Source organism: Natator depressus, chromosome 10 (assembly GCF_965152275.1).
Source record: "Natator depressus isolate rNatDep1 chromosome 10, rNatDep2.hap1, whole genome shotgun sequence".
Taxonomy (NCBI): Eukaryota; Metazoa; Chordata; order Testudines; family Cheloniidae; genus Natator; species Natator depressus.
Window position 1 is genome coordinate 54171555 of NC_134243.1, and position 14095 is coordinate 54185649.

Sequence of the window (14095 nt, forward strand, 5' to 3'; positions counted from 1 at the left end):
CTCTGTAACTTCCTCACTGATTCACTGGTCCAACAAATGCTTCACTTGGTTCCCCACTCCACTGTTTGGATCTCTGGCTATGATGAGAGTTGTTACAAAGCCTGACTTCTTGGTTCTCCATTAAGACACAATATTTTTAATGGCTGCCTACTCTGTTGTACTACACTCAGATTTTTAGTGCCAAGATACAGATAAAACAAGAAAAAGATTACTAGTCCCTTAATCCTTCTGAAACTGTGGGGATTATGGTAAATTTCACAAAGTTATGAGCAACTGAAAACAAAATAAAGGAATCTGTTATGTGACATTAACTAAAGCAGTTGCTGATGCTCTTGCTATAACAGAAGTATGTATGTCTACTGTTAATTGCAGTGACCCTGAAATGCCAGAAGACTAGGAAGAGATGATCATCTAGTCTAGATAATCACAATGGGATGTCTATAAAATCCTTTTCTATACAATTTCCTCAGTGGCACTCTTGCTCCTGCTGGCACTCAGCCACTTACAGTTACAGCTTTTGGAATCCCAAACTCCTACACATGTGTGAATTACACTATTTTAAGTAAAAGCCTATTGATCTGAAAGACAAGATGAGAAACTTCTAATGCACTGGGAGATCTAGAAAGATAAAGGAATATTTTTTTTCCATTTCAAAACTGCAACTGGGATGTGGAGGAGAAAAGGAATCAAAGTCCAGGAGAAAGGCTCTAAAGTCCAATTTCCAGCTACTTTTAGGAAGGAAAAAAAAATCAGCACCGTTTCACTGACTTTCAAACAATGGGAGCATTAACTGCTAAAACTGGGTTAAAAGACTCTTTGTTGCTGATACTCCATTCCTTAACATTATTGCATTGGCATAAGAGAATTGTTACTATTACCCTGATCAAAGCCATTCTGTCTGTAATGCGTTAATGCCAGCTCCTCAACTGAACACATGATTGTGGACAGAGTGAAGTCTCCTTCCTCTTGATCATCATCGTCCTCCACTAGAAACACAGATTTTCCCACCCCTGTCTGGGGACACATTTTTCCTTTGATTGTAACCTGAATACATCAAAACAGCTAGTTAATGTCCAATATTAAAGGTGAACAGCCTTATTTAAGTATCTTTACCTCTACTAAGGGATACACAGCTCCCTAGCACTGCTTTTACAAAGAGAAACAAACTTTCAAAAAACAAGTGAAATATTGCTCAGCTAAAAATAAAGAATTCATAGTTTAAGCTGCCATTTTCTGGACAGCCATTTGCTAATGGAGTCAATTTTTGGATGACAAAATCAGCCTGAAATGGCAAATGTTCATAAAGGAACCACACTAGCACAGCTTCTGAGTTGAAGGGAATGTCAGGAGTCAGGATACAGGGTAGACTCCTGTCCCAAGTGAAGTCAATGACAAACCTTCCACTAATTTCACCAGGGCCAGGATTTCACCCATAATATCTAGCAGGTTGCACACACAAAAAGCATTTAACTATGAAGTTAATCAAGAAGTAAATTCCTGCTAATCTTCTTGGCAAAATTTCCCAAAATCAAATATTAACACACCATGGGACTGATCCTTGCCCACTGAATACTGATGTACACCTGTGTACAATAGGTGTGATGTCCTATCACTATGGTTTGGTGTGCTTTACACGCACTGTGAACAGGTGTAAATGACTACACAGGGCAGGGGAGAATGAAGCATAATAATATCCATTCTAATGTGGAAGTTCCTGCCTCCAGTGGATCACAAACCTGATTCTACCAGTCCTGCATTCTCACAAGCCCTTCAAAGAGGGCGAACAAACCCCCAATGAAGTTGGTAATATCTACCCGCATGTTACATATGGAAAACTGAGGCCCAGTGAGATTAAAAGTCATTCAGTAAGTCAGAAGCACAGTCTGGAAGGGAGCCCAGGAAACTTCTGGACACAGACAGCAGCTTTACTGGTAAGCTGGGTCAGATCTACAGTTCGTATAAATCAACACAGCTTCACTGAAATCAGTGGAGCTCTGCTGATTTATACCAGCTGAGGGCTGGGCCCATTGTGTTACAGAATATATAATACAAATGCAGTGAAGTACACACACACACACACACACCCAGTTTCCAGCATTACCATCCCAGTCAGAAGGAAAAGACTGCTGGAATTGGTAGGTTCTCAGGAACCAGTTTTACTCACATGTGTAACATCTTCCACAGTTATGACAGGCAGCTCCTGAAAGAGGCTCCTGAACTTCTTGCAGCTTGGTGAGTCTCTCAAACGCAGTGCACGCTGGTAGAGAGAGAGTCGATGGCCTGTGCGCACAAATGGATCTGACAGCCCTTTTCTAATGCACTCAATAGCCTAGGAACGAAGAAGATTTCAGGTAATGGGAAGAATATATGAGTCTAAATCAGATGTTCCCTAAGGCTCAGTAGAAATAAAGAGCACAAAGAAGGAAAGCAACAGAGAATAAAAAATGGTGTTAAAGGGGAATCTATTTCCTTTCTTACTCTTATTATACTGAAGAAACTCCTTTTAATTGATATTTTGCACCGACAAAATAGCAGAAGACAGTTTCAGAGTTACTAGAGTTACTTCCCATTTACACAAGTGAAACACGAAACTAAAATCTTCCCAAAAGAGTACTTGGAAATGATAACTTCTATTCTGTAAATGGATGCAATTAGAATGAAATATTTTAAGTGTCTAATACTTAATTCAAAAACTAAACTAAAAATGCTCATGCCATATACTTTTGACCAAGAAAAAATGTGGCCAGGCTTTTCCCCCACCACCGTAAACCACTGCAATGCACTTAAATGTACCAGCTAAGCAAACAAAGACCTGGAGAGGATCAAAGTAATCCATTCAGAGTAAGTGGCGGGCAGGAACGAAGAGGAGAGTGCCACTGAACACGCAGGATTTAATGCATATAAGTCTTGATTCCCAGCATTGCTATCTGGTAGTAGCAGCCAGTTAATCTGGGCCAATTTTTCAACAAGGTGACCCAGCTATTTTAACAGCAATTTAATTCAAGAACAGGTATGCTAGCCCATGGTGCAAATATATGGAAGGTAAAACTGAGCCCAGCATAGGCCCTCTGCACTACTTCAGTCTTACGAATGGAAAGATGGTCTGAGGGTTAAGGCACTAAATTGAGACTTAGGAGAACAACTGATGCATCCGATGAAGTAAGCTGTAGCTCACGAAAGCTTATGCTCAAATAAATTGGTTAGTCTCTAAGGTGCTACAAGTACTCCTTTTCTTTTTAGGAGAACTTGGCTCTTCCACAGACTTTCTGTGTGACTCTGGGCAAGGTACTTCATACTTCTAAGGGCATGGCTACACTTGCAGATGTAGAGCGCTTTTAAACCAGCCATCGTAGAGTGCAGTAGGGAAAGCGCTGCAATCTGTCCACAATGACAGCTACAAGCACACTGGCATGACCACATTAGCAGCTCTTGCAACAGCCACAGAGAGCAGTGCATTGTGGTAGATATCCCAGCATGCAAGTGGCTGCAACGTGCTTTTCATATGCGGGGTGGGGGTGGAGTGTGACAGGGAGTGTGTTGTGTGTATGTGGGGGGAGAGAGAGTGGGTTTTGGGGGGGCTGAGAGCATGTCAGCATACTGTCTTGTAAGTTCAGACAGCAGCAGACCCCGCTCACTGCCTCCTTCCCTCACACACAGCATTCCACACTAATGATTGCTTTGTCTCGGAGCAGATAAGCAGCCGGCTGTCAGAAACGGAGCTTTCAAAGAGCATATCCGCACTCCTGCAGCGATTCCAAAACAATGACAAGAGTGGCCTCTTGACTTAAGGGGATTATGGGATGTTTCCAGAAGCTGATCAGAGTGCAGTAATGCAACACCTCGTTCACAATGACGCCCAGGTGTTTCAGCCAAGGCGCACCAAGTGTTAATCTTCTTGCCGAGGTGGAGCAGCAGGAGCGCGCTAGCCGTGGAGTCAGAGCACTTTACGTGCCTTGCCAGTGTGGATGGGTAGCGAACTAGGGTGCCCGGGGCTGCTTTAATGCGCTCTAACTTGCAAGCGTAGGCAAGCCCCCAAGCCTCACTCAGTTCTCATGTAAAATGGGAACACTAATGCTTCCTTTCTCACACCTTCTATTTGTCTTATATTATTTAAACTGTAAACTATTCAGGGCAGAGACTCTCTCTTACTATGTGTATATATAGTGCCTAGCAAAATTGGGCACTGATGAAAGTCAGGACTTGTAGGAGCAACTATAACACAAACAACAATAGATCAGCCGCCAGGCAACTACAGCCAGAGTCTCAGCTCCATCTGCAAACCAGGGAGAGAGATTTTGCACCAGCTCTGAGTGGGCTGATGCAGATGGGGTAGGAGAAGGGCAACTGGGTCACACTCAGACTTTGTCTACACTGGTGGCAGCATGGAGGATATGTGTAGCTCCAAGCTGCAGTGAACAGCAGGCTGCATCCACACTGAAATGTGTAGCTATACACATCAGCAAAAATCTCTGGGGGGGGGAGGAGGGCAGCAGGGAAAGGTTCTCACAGCAGGGAGCTGCAAATCCTTTCTCCACTGCCTCCCCTTGTCAGAGCCTTTCCCACACCTATCAGTGGGGAGGCAGCAGGACACTAAACTGCTAAAAACAGTGTAGGCGAGGAGGCGCTGCTGCTGCACACAGAGAGCCATGTAGTGTATATACCTCAAGGTTATGGTGTGTCTTTACTCGCCAAAGCAGTGCCTCACCAGCTACACTGCTATGTATATCATTGCTGGGGGTGGGAGGGTGCCGTGCATGTATTCTACACCCCACCGTAAATGTAGACGTAGCCTTAGAGTGCTGAGCCACAAAATTTGGAGCACACAGACTTCTGCTGCTGGCTGCTTTATCACAGTGATGTCTCATGCACCAATAGCAGCACCTGCTTACTGAAAGTAGGTGGAAGTCAAAGGAGACCCAGACCTGCAAATTGGTGCCACTGGTTCCACCACAGTCTGCTGCAAATGTCTGCCTAAAAGTGCTGGAGAGTTCTGTAAGGTCTTATATAATCATTACATCCAAACATGCTATGCCATTCCCAAGCTGTTACATTTCTCTCCCTTGGCCACCTGCCAACTAATCACTTAGAAACCCAAGCACTAGTCTCCATGGACACGGTGTCTCTGAAAGCCTGAATTGTATCAGGCAGCTAGAAACTGGCAAGTTTACCCACTGCACAATTAATTTGCTTTTAGAAACTCATCCCATGGAGGGGCAAGGATGTCAGGCAAAAGTGGACCAAATCCCTCCCCAGTGTACTTCCAATACAGGCTCCAGAGTTCCATACAGTAGGGATAAACATGGCCCACCACATGTCCTTTACAATGCCTTATTCTGGATCTTAACTTCTCACTCAATCTGAGACTGATGGGCTGTGTTTTCTCTGCATGGATTTTGGGCGTAGTTCAGAGTTGTGGCATGGGAACTCTATGGCTAAGGCACGGGCAATGTTGCCCCTGGAAGAGCTGTTTGTGGGGAGTGATTCTGGGACCCCTAGATCTAAAAGCAGGAGTCTCTACTACTTGAGCTAATGGACCAGGTCAATTAGCTCAAAAGTGGTAGCAAAGTCAAACTTCTGTACGTAGTCTAGCCACTAAGAGGGCACAGAGCATATGTCTACCCTGCAGCTGAGAGTGTGCCTTCCACCCTTGGGTAGACAGACTGGCACTAGCTCAGCTTTAGTAAGCATACTAAAATATAGCTGCGTGGAGGTTGTGGCATCAGCGGAGGCTCGTAGGCCAACCGCGCTCAGGCCCAAGGGATCAGGTCGGTCCAAGCTCAGGGAGCTAGCCTGAACCTCAGCCAGTGCCACAACAGCTACACTGATATTTTTAGTGCTCTAGCTCAAGCCAAGCTAGCAGGAGTCTGTCTCCCTGGGTTGGGAGACACATTCCCAGCTGCTGTATAGTGTAGATATAGCTAAAGAGCCACACTGGGTTACCCCTGGCTTCCACTTGCCAAAAGTTCTGCCCCTCACGGAGCAGCAAGTAACAAGGCCAGTTCTCTCTGGGCTTTACTAAATTTAACCCTTTGGTGTGCCATTTTTCAGGTAATAGTAAGTTTACTATCTATTGGTAACACTCTTCTTATACCATTTCTACTACGCGTTCAGAGCACTGAGCCCACTATTCTCTGGGTTGTCCAGTGCAGGCCCTATTGTGGTGCAGCAGACTAGGCAACATACCAGGCCAAACAATGTTAATTCAGTTTGTGAGACTGCTTCTTCTGGCACCTCAGGACTCTGCCATGCTTCTTCACAGCCCAGGCTCCGTCTACACGTCACTCTGGTATGACGGCACTTATCTCCCACAACCTCTCCAAAAAACCACAAATCCTCTAGCGAGTGAAAGCACATGGATAAGCAGCCTGACAGACTTACAGGGAAAGAAAATAAGGCATCCAAGCCTGCCCTGAGGTAAATGTTACCCCTGCTCCCCATCAGGAACAGTCTATCTAACAGCTCCCACTATATATGCTAAAATAGCTCCTTGCCTGAGGAGGAGCTAAAGAGGCCTCCTTTCCAGCTGCCTCTCCTCAACATGGGGGCAGAGATTTTAACAGGAATACCCCCAAACACTGATGAGGATGCAGAGGGAGAGCCCTCCTCTGCAAAGGCTCTCCCTGTCTCTCTGTGGAGCAGCCTAGCAACCTAGTGCTCCTCCACCCCTCAATGTCGCCGATCTAGCCCAGTGATCAGAAGAGAATAGGTTAACACTGACCTGAGCTGCTATCGTTTGCCAAGGGGAGGGAGGGGTGCTTCCTTTTTCAATTGAGTGGATTGCGGATTGTTGCGATAGCGAGGATTAAGAAAGCTGTCCCATGAAATTGTGGGATACTTCTGACTGACTCCCAGGACCGGAGTCAAGCGGGGCTGCATCTACACTGCAAAGCAACAGGACTCGGGCCCTGGGTCACAGCTTAACTCAAGCTCGGACCCACCAACCCTGCAAGGTCCTGAAACCATGGGTTAGCACAATTGCAGTGTAGATGCCAGGGGGATTAAACTTGAGCCCAGGCTTATGCTGCAGTGTAAACATACCCAAAGACAAGTCCTACTACCCAAGAGAAGCCTATCAACTACCCTTGGGAACAGATCCATACGAAGCACTGATGGCAGGTGTAGACTACAAATTTTACATCAGCTCAGCTCCACCAATGCAGCTGTGCCACTGTAGTGAATCCGGTGAAGACATCTAAACCGATGGGAGAGAACCTTAATAACTTCACCTCTGCTCTCCTGCCGACATGGCACGGTCTACATGGGAGGTTAAGGTTGGTATAACTACGCTGCTCAGGGATTTAGATTTTCCACACTGAGGAATGTAGTTATACAGAAGTATGCAGTGTAGACCAAGCCTCAGCCTCTTACAGTGCCTTCCCAGCACTCCTGCTCATATAAAATACAAGCACAGTGTTTTTTAACACCTAGCTAGTACTGTTCTCCAGTGGTAGAGCATGCAGTTAGGGGATACCTGCTCAGTGCGTTTCAAGTGCTGGTGTAAATTCAGAGCCAGTCGATCCCACCATCGTCCTCTGCTGTCTATACAATACACTTCCTGAGACAAAAGATTCTGCAGCTCTTCCACGGCCTCCTACAGCAATGCAAAACCCTTCCATTAGATGACACAGGAAAGCAAGCTGAAGCATCATTATACAATTAAGCCAGTTACACTGCCCATAGCGCTGTAGTAACACAGTACTATTATCCTTCCAAGTGTCTTGCCTCCTCCTCACTGGCTAATTTAACTCTCAGCAATTCTCAGCTCGAGTCCTTTTTACCCTTTAACATCCCTTTCTATCACAGCTCCTATGAACATAGAGAGAGTCATTTAGACTTACAGAGAAAATGCTTTTTCCCTTTTTTACTTCTTTACGATATACAAAGAAGGTCTGAAAATTGCTTGCTTGTTTTTTGGTTAAAGAGGTTTTCCTAGTGTTTTTCTTTCTATTATAAATTTATGTTCCGTGGTAGGGAACTCTTAAGCTGGAGATTCTTAGTCCTCAACTGAAGAGGCAGAGCATTTCAGAGTCAACTTCCCCTCTCACCCTCAAGAGTATGTCTTTACAAGGGGTTAACAAAATCCAGTGAAAAGGAGGTATCTTTAAACAGTCTAAATAACAATCCCTCAGTGTTAGACTCTTGCCATGTAATAATCCCCAATTGGATCTGCACAGAGTCTTCCAGCTATAACAGCGAAGTCAAAATCTAATGCTATGCAAGAAAAAAAAAAGTGGAAAAAAAATGCTGAAAAACCTCTTACAAGCCTTATAGCTCCTAATGCAGGAAGAAAAATGGTACACTGTTTTTTTCTTCACAGGTTACCTTTAAGCAAAGCTGCACAAGATCCTATCATCTCTAAAGCTACACAACAGATAAAAACATCATTGACTATTGCAATGTCAAATCCTTCTACAATATTCCTGTGAACTGTATCATTAATGAGGTCTGACACTGTGCAGTTATAATGTATTAAGACTGCCACCCACAGAAAATGTAGGGATTTTATACCTGAGAGCCAGCTATAGTAATTTCATTACAGAAATATTAGCAATTAAAAATGAACCACAGTCTTGCACCACTGCTTTACCTCATACATATGAAGTCTCTGCAGTATTTCAACCCCTCGAGAGAGGATCCTTGTATACATCCACCCAACCGTAAAATGTCGCAGATACTCAGGTAAGTCTCTATGGCATCTTAAAAAAAAAGAACACATCAGAGATCATTAAAATAGGAATGACTATCCAAATCATTCAGACTCTTTCTTACAAAGCACACACATAGTCAAGTGCTTATAAAAACAAAACACATGAAATATATTTAAAAATGTAGTAAAAAGAATATTAAGGTTGCAAAGTCTACCACTCCAAAGTTAGCACGTGACAGAATTAAGGTGGCTGGTGCAATGGTTTAATATTAATATTTTGGCAGCCACGTCCTTTGGTTCAACAACCAGTGAAACTAAAGATTCACAGATCATAGGGTCAGTTAAAAGAAAATTTAGTTCCATCATCTTTTTTGTTTGTTTTCTGTTTTTGTTTTTTACTTACAGGTGTTCTCTACCAAGACAGAAGGTCAGCTAGCAGACAAACAGCTGGACAAAAGGTCACTGGCTGAAATAGCTTTTCCTGTCCTAACAAATGTATTTAACTTACAGATATTAGCCATCTTTTTTTGATGGCATATACTATTCAAGGGCATGATCTCACTGAAGGGAAATTTTGCCACTGTCTTCAACAGGAGAAAGATCAAGCCCCCAAATGACCCTCCATGAATATGAGGTTAAGTCAGTTGCCATGAGAGTGAATATGATGGCAAACACAGGGCTATGATTTTCAACGTATGATCAAGCTACCAGACAAATAATTAAAATGAAAACTGATGAAGGACACTTGAACAACAATACATGTATGTTCAGTTCTCAGATCTTTAGTAATGCTTCCTGAATAACACCCACTTGGAAGTTTCAGCAGATGAATACCCAGTATGTTTTCCCATAACCTTTGGAACATTACTTTGTTCTTTGTGAATTTTAAAATCTACTGATTGCTGTTTGCCTAGCAGCCATAAAGACAAACTAAGACAAGTGAAAAATAGATTCTTATTCTCCTTCATTTTGGCATGTAGAATATGGAGCTGTTTCAGTGCTTTATCTTTGTCTACCAATTCACTCTGCACTTTTACATAAAAAGTCTCTCCAATTTAAATCATTTAAAAGCTAAACAAATAAACCAGGAAGTTCAAAGCTTTTAAGAACAGTGAAACTGCTGAATTCAACAGGCTTGGGTTAGAAGAATCCAAGCCTACTTCAGTAGGAGCTGCATCAAAAACGAGATCATGTATCTGCTAGTTGCATGTGAATTTCAGCATGCATTTCTGCTTTAGTACCTCAAAGAAGGATGATTTTTCAATTCATGCCAGGTTTCTTTTGCACACATATAGAGATATTTAGCTTCTGTCCAGTTCCCATTAGCCATTGCAATGGCTACATCATTTGACAAATGAGCAGCTGTAGCATATCTAACAAACAAAAAAACCCAAACCACAAATACAAAAATAAATATCAGGTACAGAGACAGTTAATAGTTAAAAATAACTCATTTCCTTTATACAATGTTATCCGATTTCCCTCCCACCCTCATCTCCCAAGGCATTAAAAAAAAACCACCCACAAGGCCAACTTTATTCCTGGAGTAATCTTCTGAAGTGAATGGACGATACATCAGGGTGCATTAAGTTTAAAATGTTTCTCTAGTATAAAACATTTATATCATTTTCTCATTGTTCTATGACTTTATTCTAACAGCAGGCATTGCAATTTAATGAGCAGCTTTCATCAGCAGGTGACCATGAAGCAGTGAGGTAAGCTACTTTGATTCAGAATGTAAGGCCACCAAACATTACAAATTTTGGGAGGCTTCTTAGCAGACTCTATATTAACCAACCACAAATATACTGTTGTGTGTTTTCCTCTGGTCTTCTATATGCCCTATAATTTATGGCAATAGCACCGATAAGTTGACAAGGTATAGCCAATAATAGTGCTTATCTAGAAATAAACACACGGGTGTCATTACCGCATTTCACATGCTGTCTCCATGAATCAGTTTCCAGATAGCCAAAGTTCCTCCTACCTGATAAGATCTTCTCTGTCCTGGAAGATTGCTGTTTTCCTATTTACTGTGTAACTGGGAAACACCATACGACCCATGTTTACCATAAGCACGGTGGAAAGCTGGCCTTGGCCACCACTAGCTGCTTCCTCATCCTCCATTGAATCAGTCAGTGAGAACAGCAGTAAAACTCGAGAAAATACTGCTCGGGGGCCTTTACAGACTCTGACAGACTTCCCAGAAAGGTCCTTAGCCCTAGAAGCCAAGCAAAATGTTTATCCAGATGTAATTTACTTCCAAACCAATTGTTATACAGCTTGATTTTCCCTACAGTATGAAGGAGCTTGAGAAACTACATAGCATACGTGGTCTCTCATGAAAAGCCAGATATATGGACTTAATACATAGGAAATATAACATTTCAGTAAGTGAAGTGGAATAACCTGACAATATATATGCTCTACAAAAAGTAAGATTCTCTCTCTGACAATGACTTGCTGTGTAACTTTGGACAAGTCAATAAAAATCAGGTCCTAAAATGGAACACTCAAAATTGAAGGCACTGAAAATCAGAGGCCATTTTTGAAAATACATCCTTTCATTTCTCTGAGAATTTGCAAGACTTAACGTTAACCAAATGCTTTGAGATTTTCATATGGAAGATTCAGTAGAAGTGCAAAGCGTTATTAATTATTATCATTATTGAACCTACATTCAAATTTATATTTAAACCCTTATTACAGATTTTCAGTGAAGCTGACAGAAATCTGGACATTCAGCCTCAAATTTAAAATGCAGCCCCCACAATAATGTGTGATTTTTGCTGAAATACTGTAGTGGGGAACTTATGGCCCGTCGACCAAATCCAGCCTGCTGCTTCATTTCATCCGGCCGGCAGCAAGTTTCCGAAAGCGACCAGCATGTCCCTGCGGCTCCTAGGACCAGGGGCGATCAGGGAAGCTCCATGTGCTGCCCCTGCCCCAGCACCAGCTCTGCAGCTCCCATTGGCCAGGAACAGTGACTAATGGGAGCCGCAGGGGCAGCACCTGCGGGCAGTGCACAGAACCCCCCGGACCCTCCGCCTAGGGGCCAGACACACCAGCTGCTTCCGGGAGCAGTGTGGAGCCAGGGCAGGCAAGGAGTCTGCCTTAGCCCTGCTGTGCCGATCAGGAGCAACCTGAGGGTAAGCGCCACCCAGCCGGAGCCCGCACCCCAAACCTCTTCTCCCAGGTCGGAACCCCCTCCCGCATCCAAACTCCCTCCCAGAGCCCGCACCCGAACCTCCTCCCGCACCCCAACCCCCAACCCTGAGCCCCTTCCTGCACTCCAAGCCCCTTGGCCCCAGCCCAGAGCCCCCTCTCACACCCCAAACTCCTCATCTTCAGCCCCACCCCAGAGCCCTCACCCCTCCTGCATCCCAACCTCCCTCCCCAGCCCTGTGGGTCAATGGTCCCTGATAGAAAAAAGGTTCCCTATCCCTGCTGTAGTGGATAATTCTTCTATCATAGGACGAACAGTATATAATTTTGTATATTCCACATATACAAAGGGCAGTCAAGGATAGAAGTCTGGCCATTATTGTGAATTTCACTGATATTTCTTTTCAGTACAATAGTACTTCAAGAGTGTCTACAGCTACATTTCTTTTAATACAGTTTACAGATGAAAAATCCAAATAAAAACAATTTAAACAATTGTCTAAATATATATCTATCTGCTAGACCATCACAGACTTCCCTGTATGTGAGAATGTAAACAATTATGGAAATGGTAGTTACTCCATAATCCTAAAGATGCTATTATTTTAAATCCGCACCCTGGTCCTGTGGAGAAGTAAAGATCTCATACTGAATAAATGGGTGGTGACAGTCCAATCTTGGGTGAGTAAATTTGTACAGAAATGTACATGCAAGAAAAAGTGCTTTAAGACAGATCAGTGGAACTTTAAGGTAGCAGTTTCATGTACGACTAAAGTAACGTTAGGAGTCTTTTGCAGTAAGCAACATTCTAGTACACATCTGTGCCACAGGCAAAATCCTGAAGCCTTTACATGAGACATGTGAATTTAACAGGACTACTCACCTACAGGATCAAACCTATCTCATAAACCGCCACTTACTTCAATAGTTTTATATCCAGCACCCAAAAAATGTTTAGACAAGAAAAGCATACAAAGGACAAAGACACATTATATCACTTAACATGTTAAAGGGGGCATAGGGAGAGAGAGAGAGATGGGAAGAGAAGGAGGGAATTACAAGGGCTATTTTAGAAGTAAGGAGACTCAATGGGAACAAACATCCCCCAGCAATATAGAAGCTTTAGCCTTCTCTCTTAATAATATGAAAATCAAGAAAAAGGAAGGCAAAGACACATGTAAATAATAGCGGAAACTATAATGGAAACAGCAAGAAGATGACAAAAATCTAGGGCATTTCCTGTATTTATTTAAAGGTGTCTGTCTCTCAGGATTCAAGGCTTCCAGAAAAAGATTCTACAGATTTTCCCAGTAATGAGAGCAAGTCCAGAAGGCACAAATAAACTCATTGAAAATAAATGTATACACTGATTCTTTTAAAACAGATGCTAACAGATCCTACCCAGCTCACAAGTGTTACTGTAATTGAATTTCTTTTGCTATCAGCCACAATTACACAGTAACACTGGTTTCCACAATTCCTTACTCCTGAGGGTTTCCAAAAATGTAATGCAGTGCAACTCTCAAAGATTCTTTCAAGTTCTTATTTTAGTAATTTTATTGTTACATTTTTACTCTCCCCCGCCTTGTTCGTGATTACCTCTTGCAAGCTTCAAAATAACATTTCTGAACACAGGCTCAGTCCTGCCAATCACAGAAGCAGTTCTATGAAGTTCAATGGCGCTGCTCACATACATAAATGTTTGCACTATCAGGGCCTATCTTTGCCCTTTTTTGTTTGGACAGTGTAGATTCCTCCCACCCCACCTCATGTTTTTTGAGACCAAGCTAACGCTGGATCTTGTGATATAGTGGTAATACCCACTACAAAGAAGTAACCCCTTCCCAGGGTGCCTCTCTCATCACTAAGGGCATGGCCACACCGGAAACTTCAAAGCGCTCCCGTGGGAACACTCCCACAGCAGTGCTTTGAAGTGCGAGTGTGGTCACATGCAAGCGCGGGGTGAGAGTTCTCCCAGTGCTCCTAGTAATCCACCTCCATGAGGGGATTGGCTCCCAGCACTTGGAGCCTGTCTACACTAGCGCTTGAAAGTGCTCAGACTTGCTGCGCTCAGGGGGGTGATTTTTCACCCCCCTGACCTAGCAAGTTAGAGCACTATAAACTGTAAGTGTAGACAAGCCCTAAGTAATTCTACCTTAGGCAAGGTTGCCTTACAGGATTTTTTTTCTTCCCCAGGTTAGCCCATTACATTTGGCAAAGTCAAGTTTACCAACCTGGCATTGCTAGCTTCATCTTTGTGTCTTCTAACTACATTGCTGAGGA

General features: G+C 43.2%; 1 protein-coding gene across 5 annotated transcripts in view; it reads right to left on the bottom strand.

Moving 5' to 3' along the window:
• The window catches only part of FAN1 (FANCD2 and FANCI associated nuclease 1), a 43383-nt gene that overhangs the window by 7555 nt on the left and 21733 nt on the right, over positions 1-14095 (bottom strand). For all 5 annotated transcript variants that reach the window (XM_074966188.1, XM_074966185.1, XM_074966186.1 and 2 more), the window contains 6 exons: positions 10635-10868; positions 9889-10020; positions 8588-8696; positions 7472-7591; positions 2165-2329; positions 879-1044 (listed from right to left, as the gene is read on the bottom strand). In XM_074966188.1, the coding sequence (XP_074822289.1) occupies positions 879-1044; positions 2165-2329; positions 7472-7591; positions 8588-8696; positions 9889-10020; positions 10635-10868 (926 nt within the window). The remainder of the gene's footprint in view (positions 1-878; positions 1045-2164; positions 2330-7471; positions 7592-8587; positions 8697-9888; positions 10021-10634; positions 10869-14095) is intronic.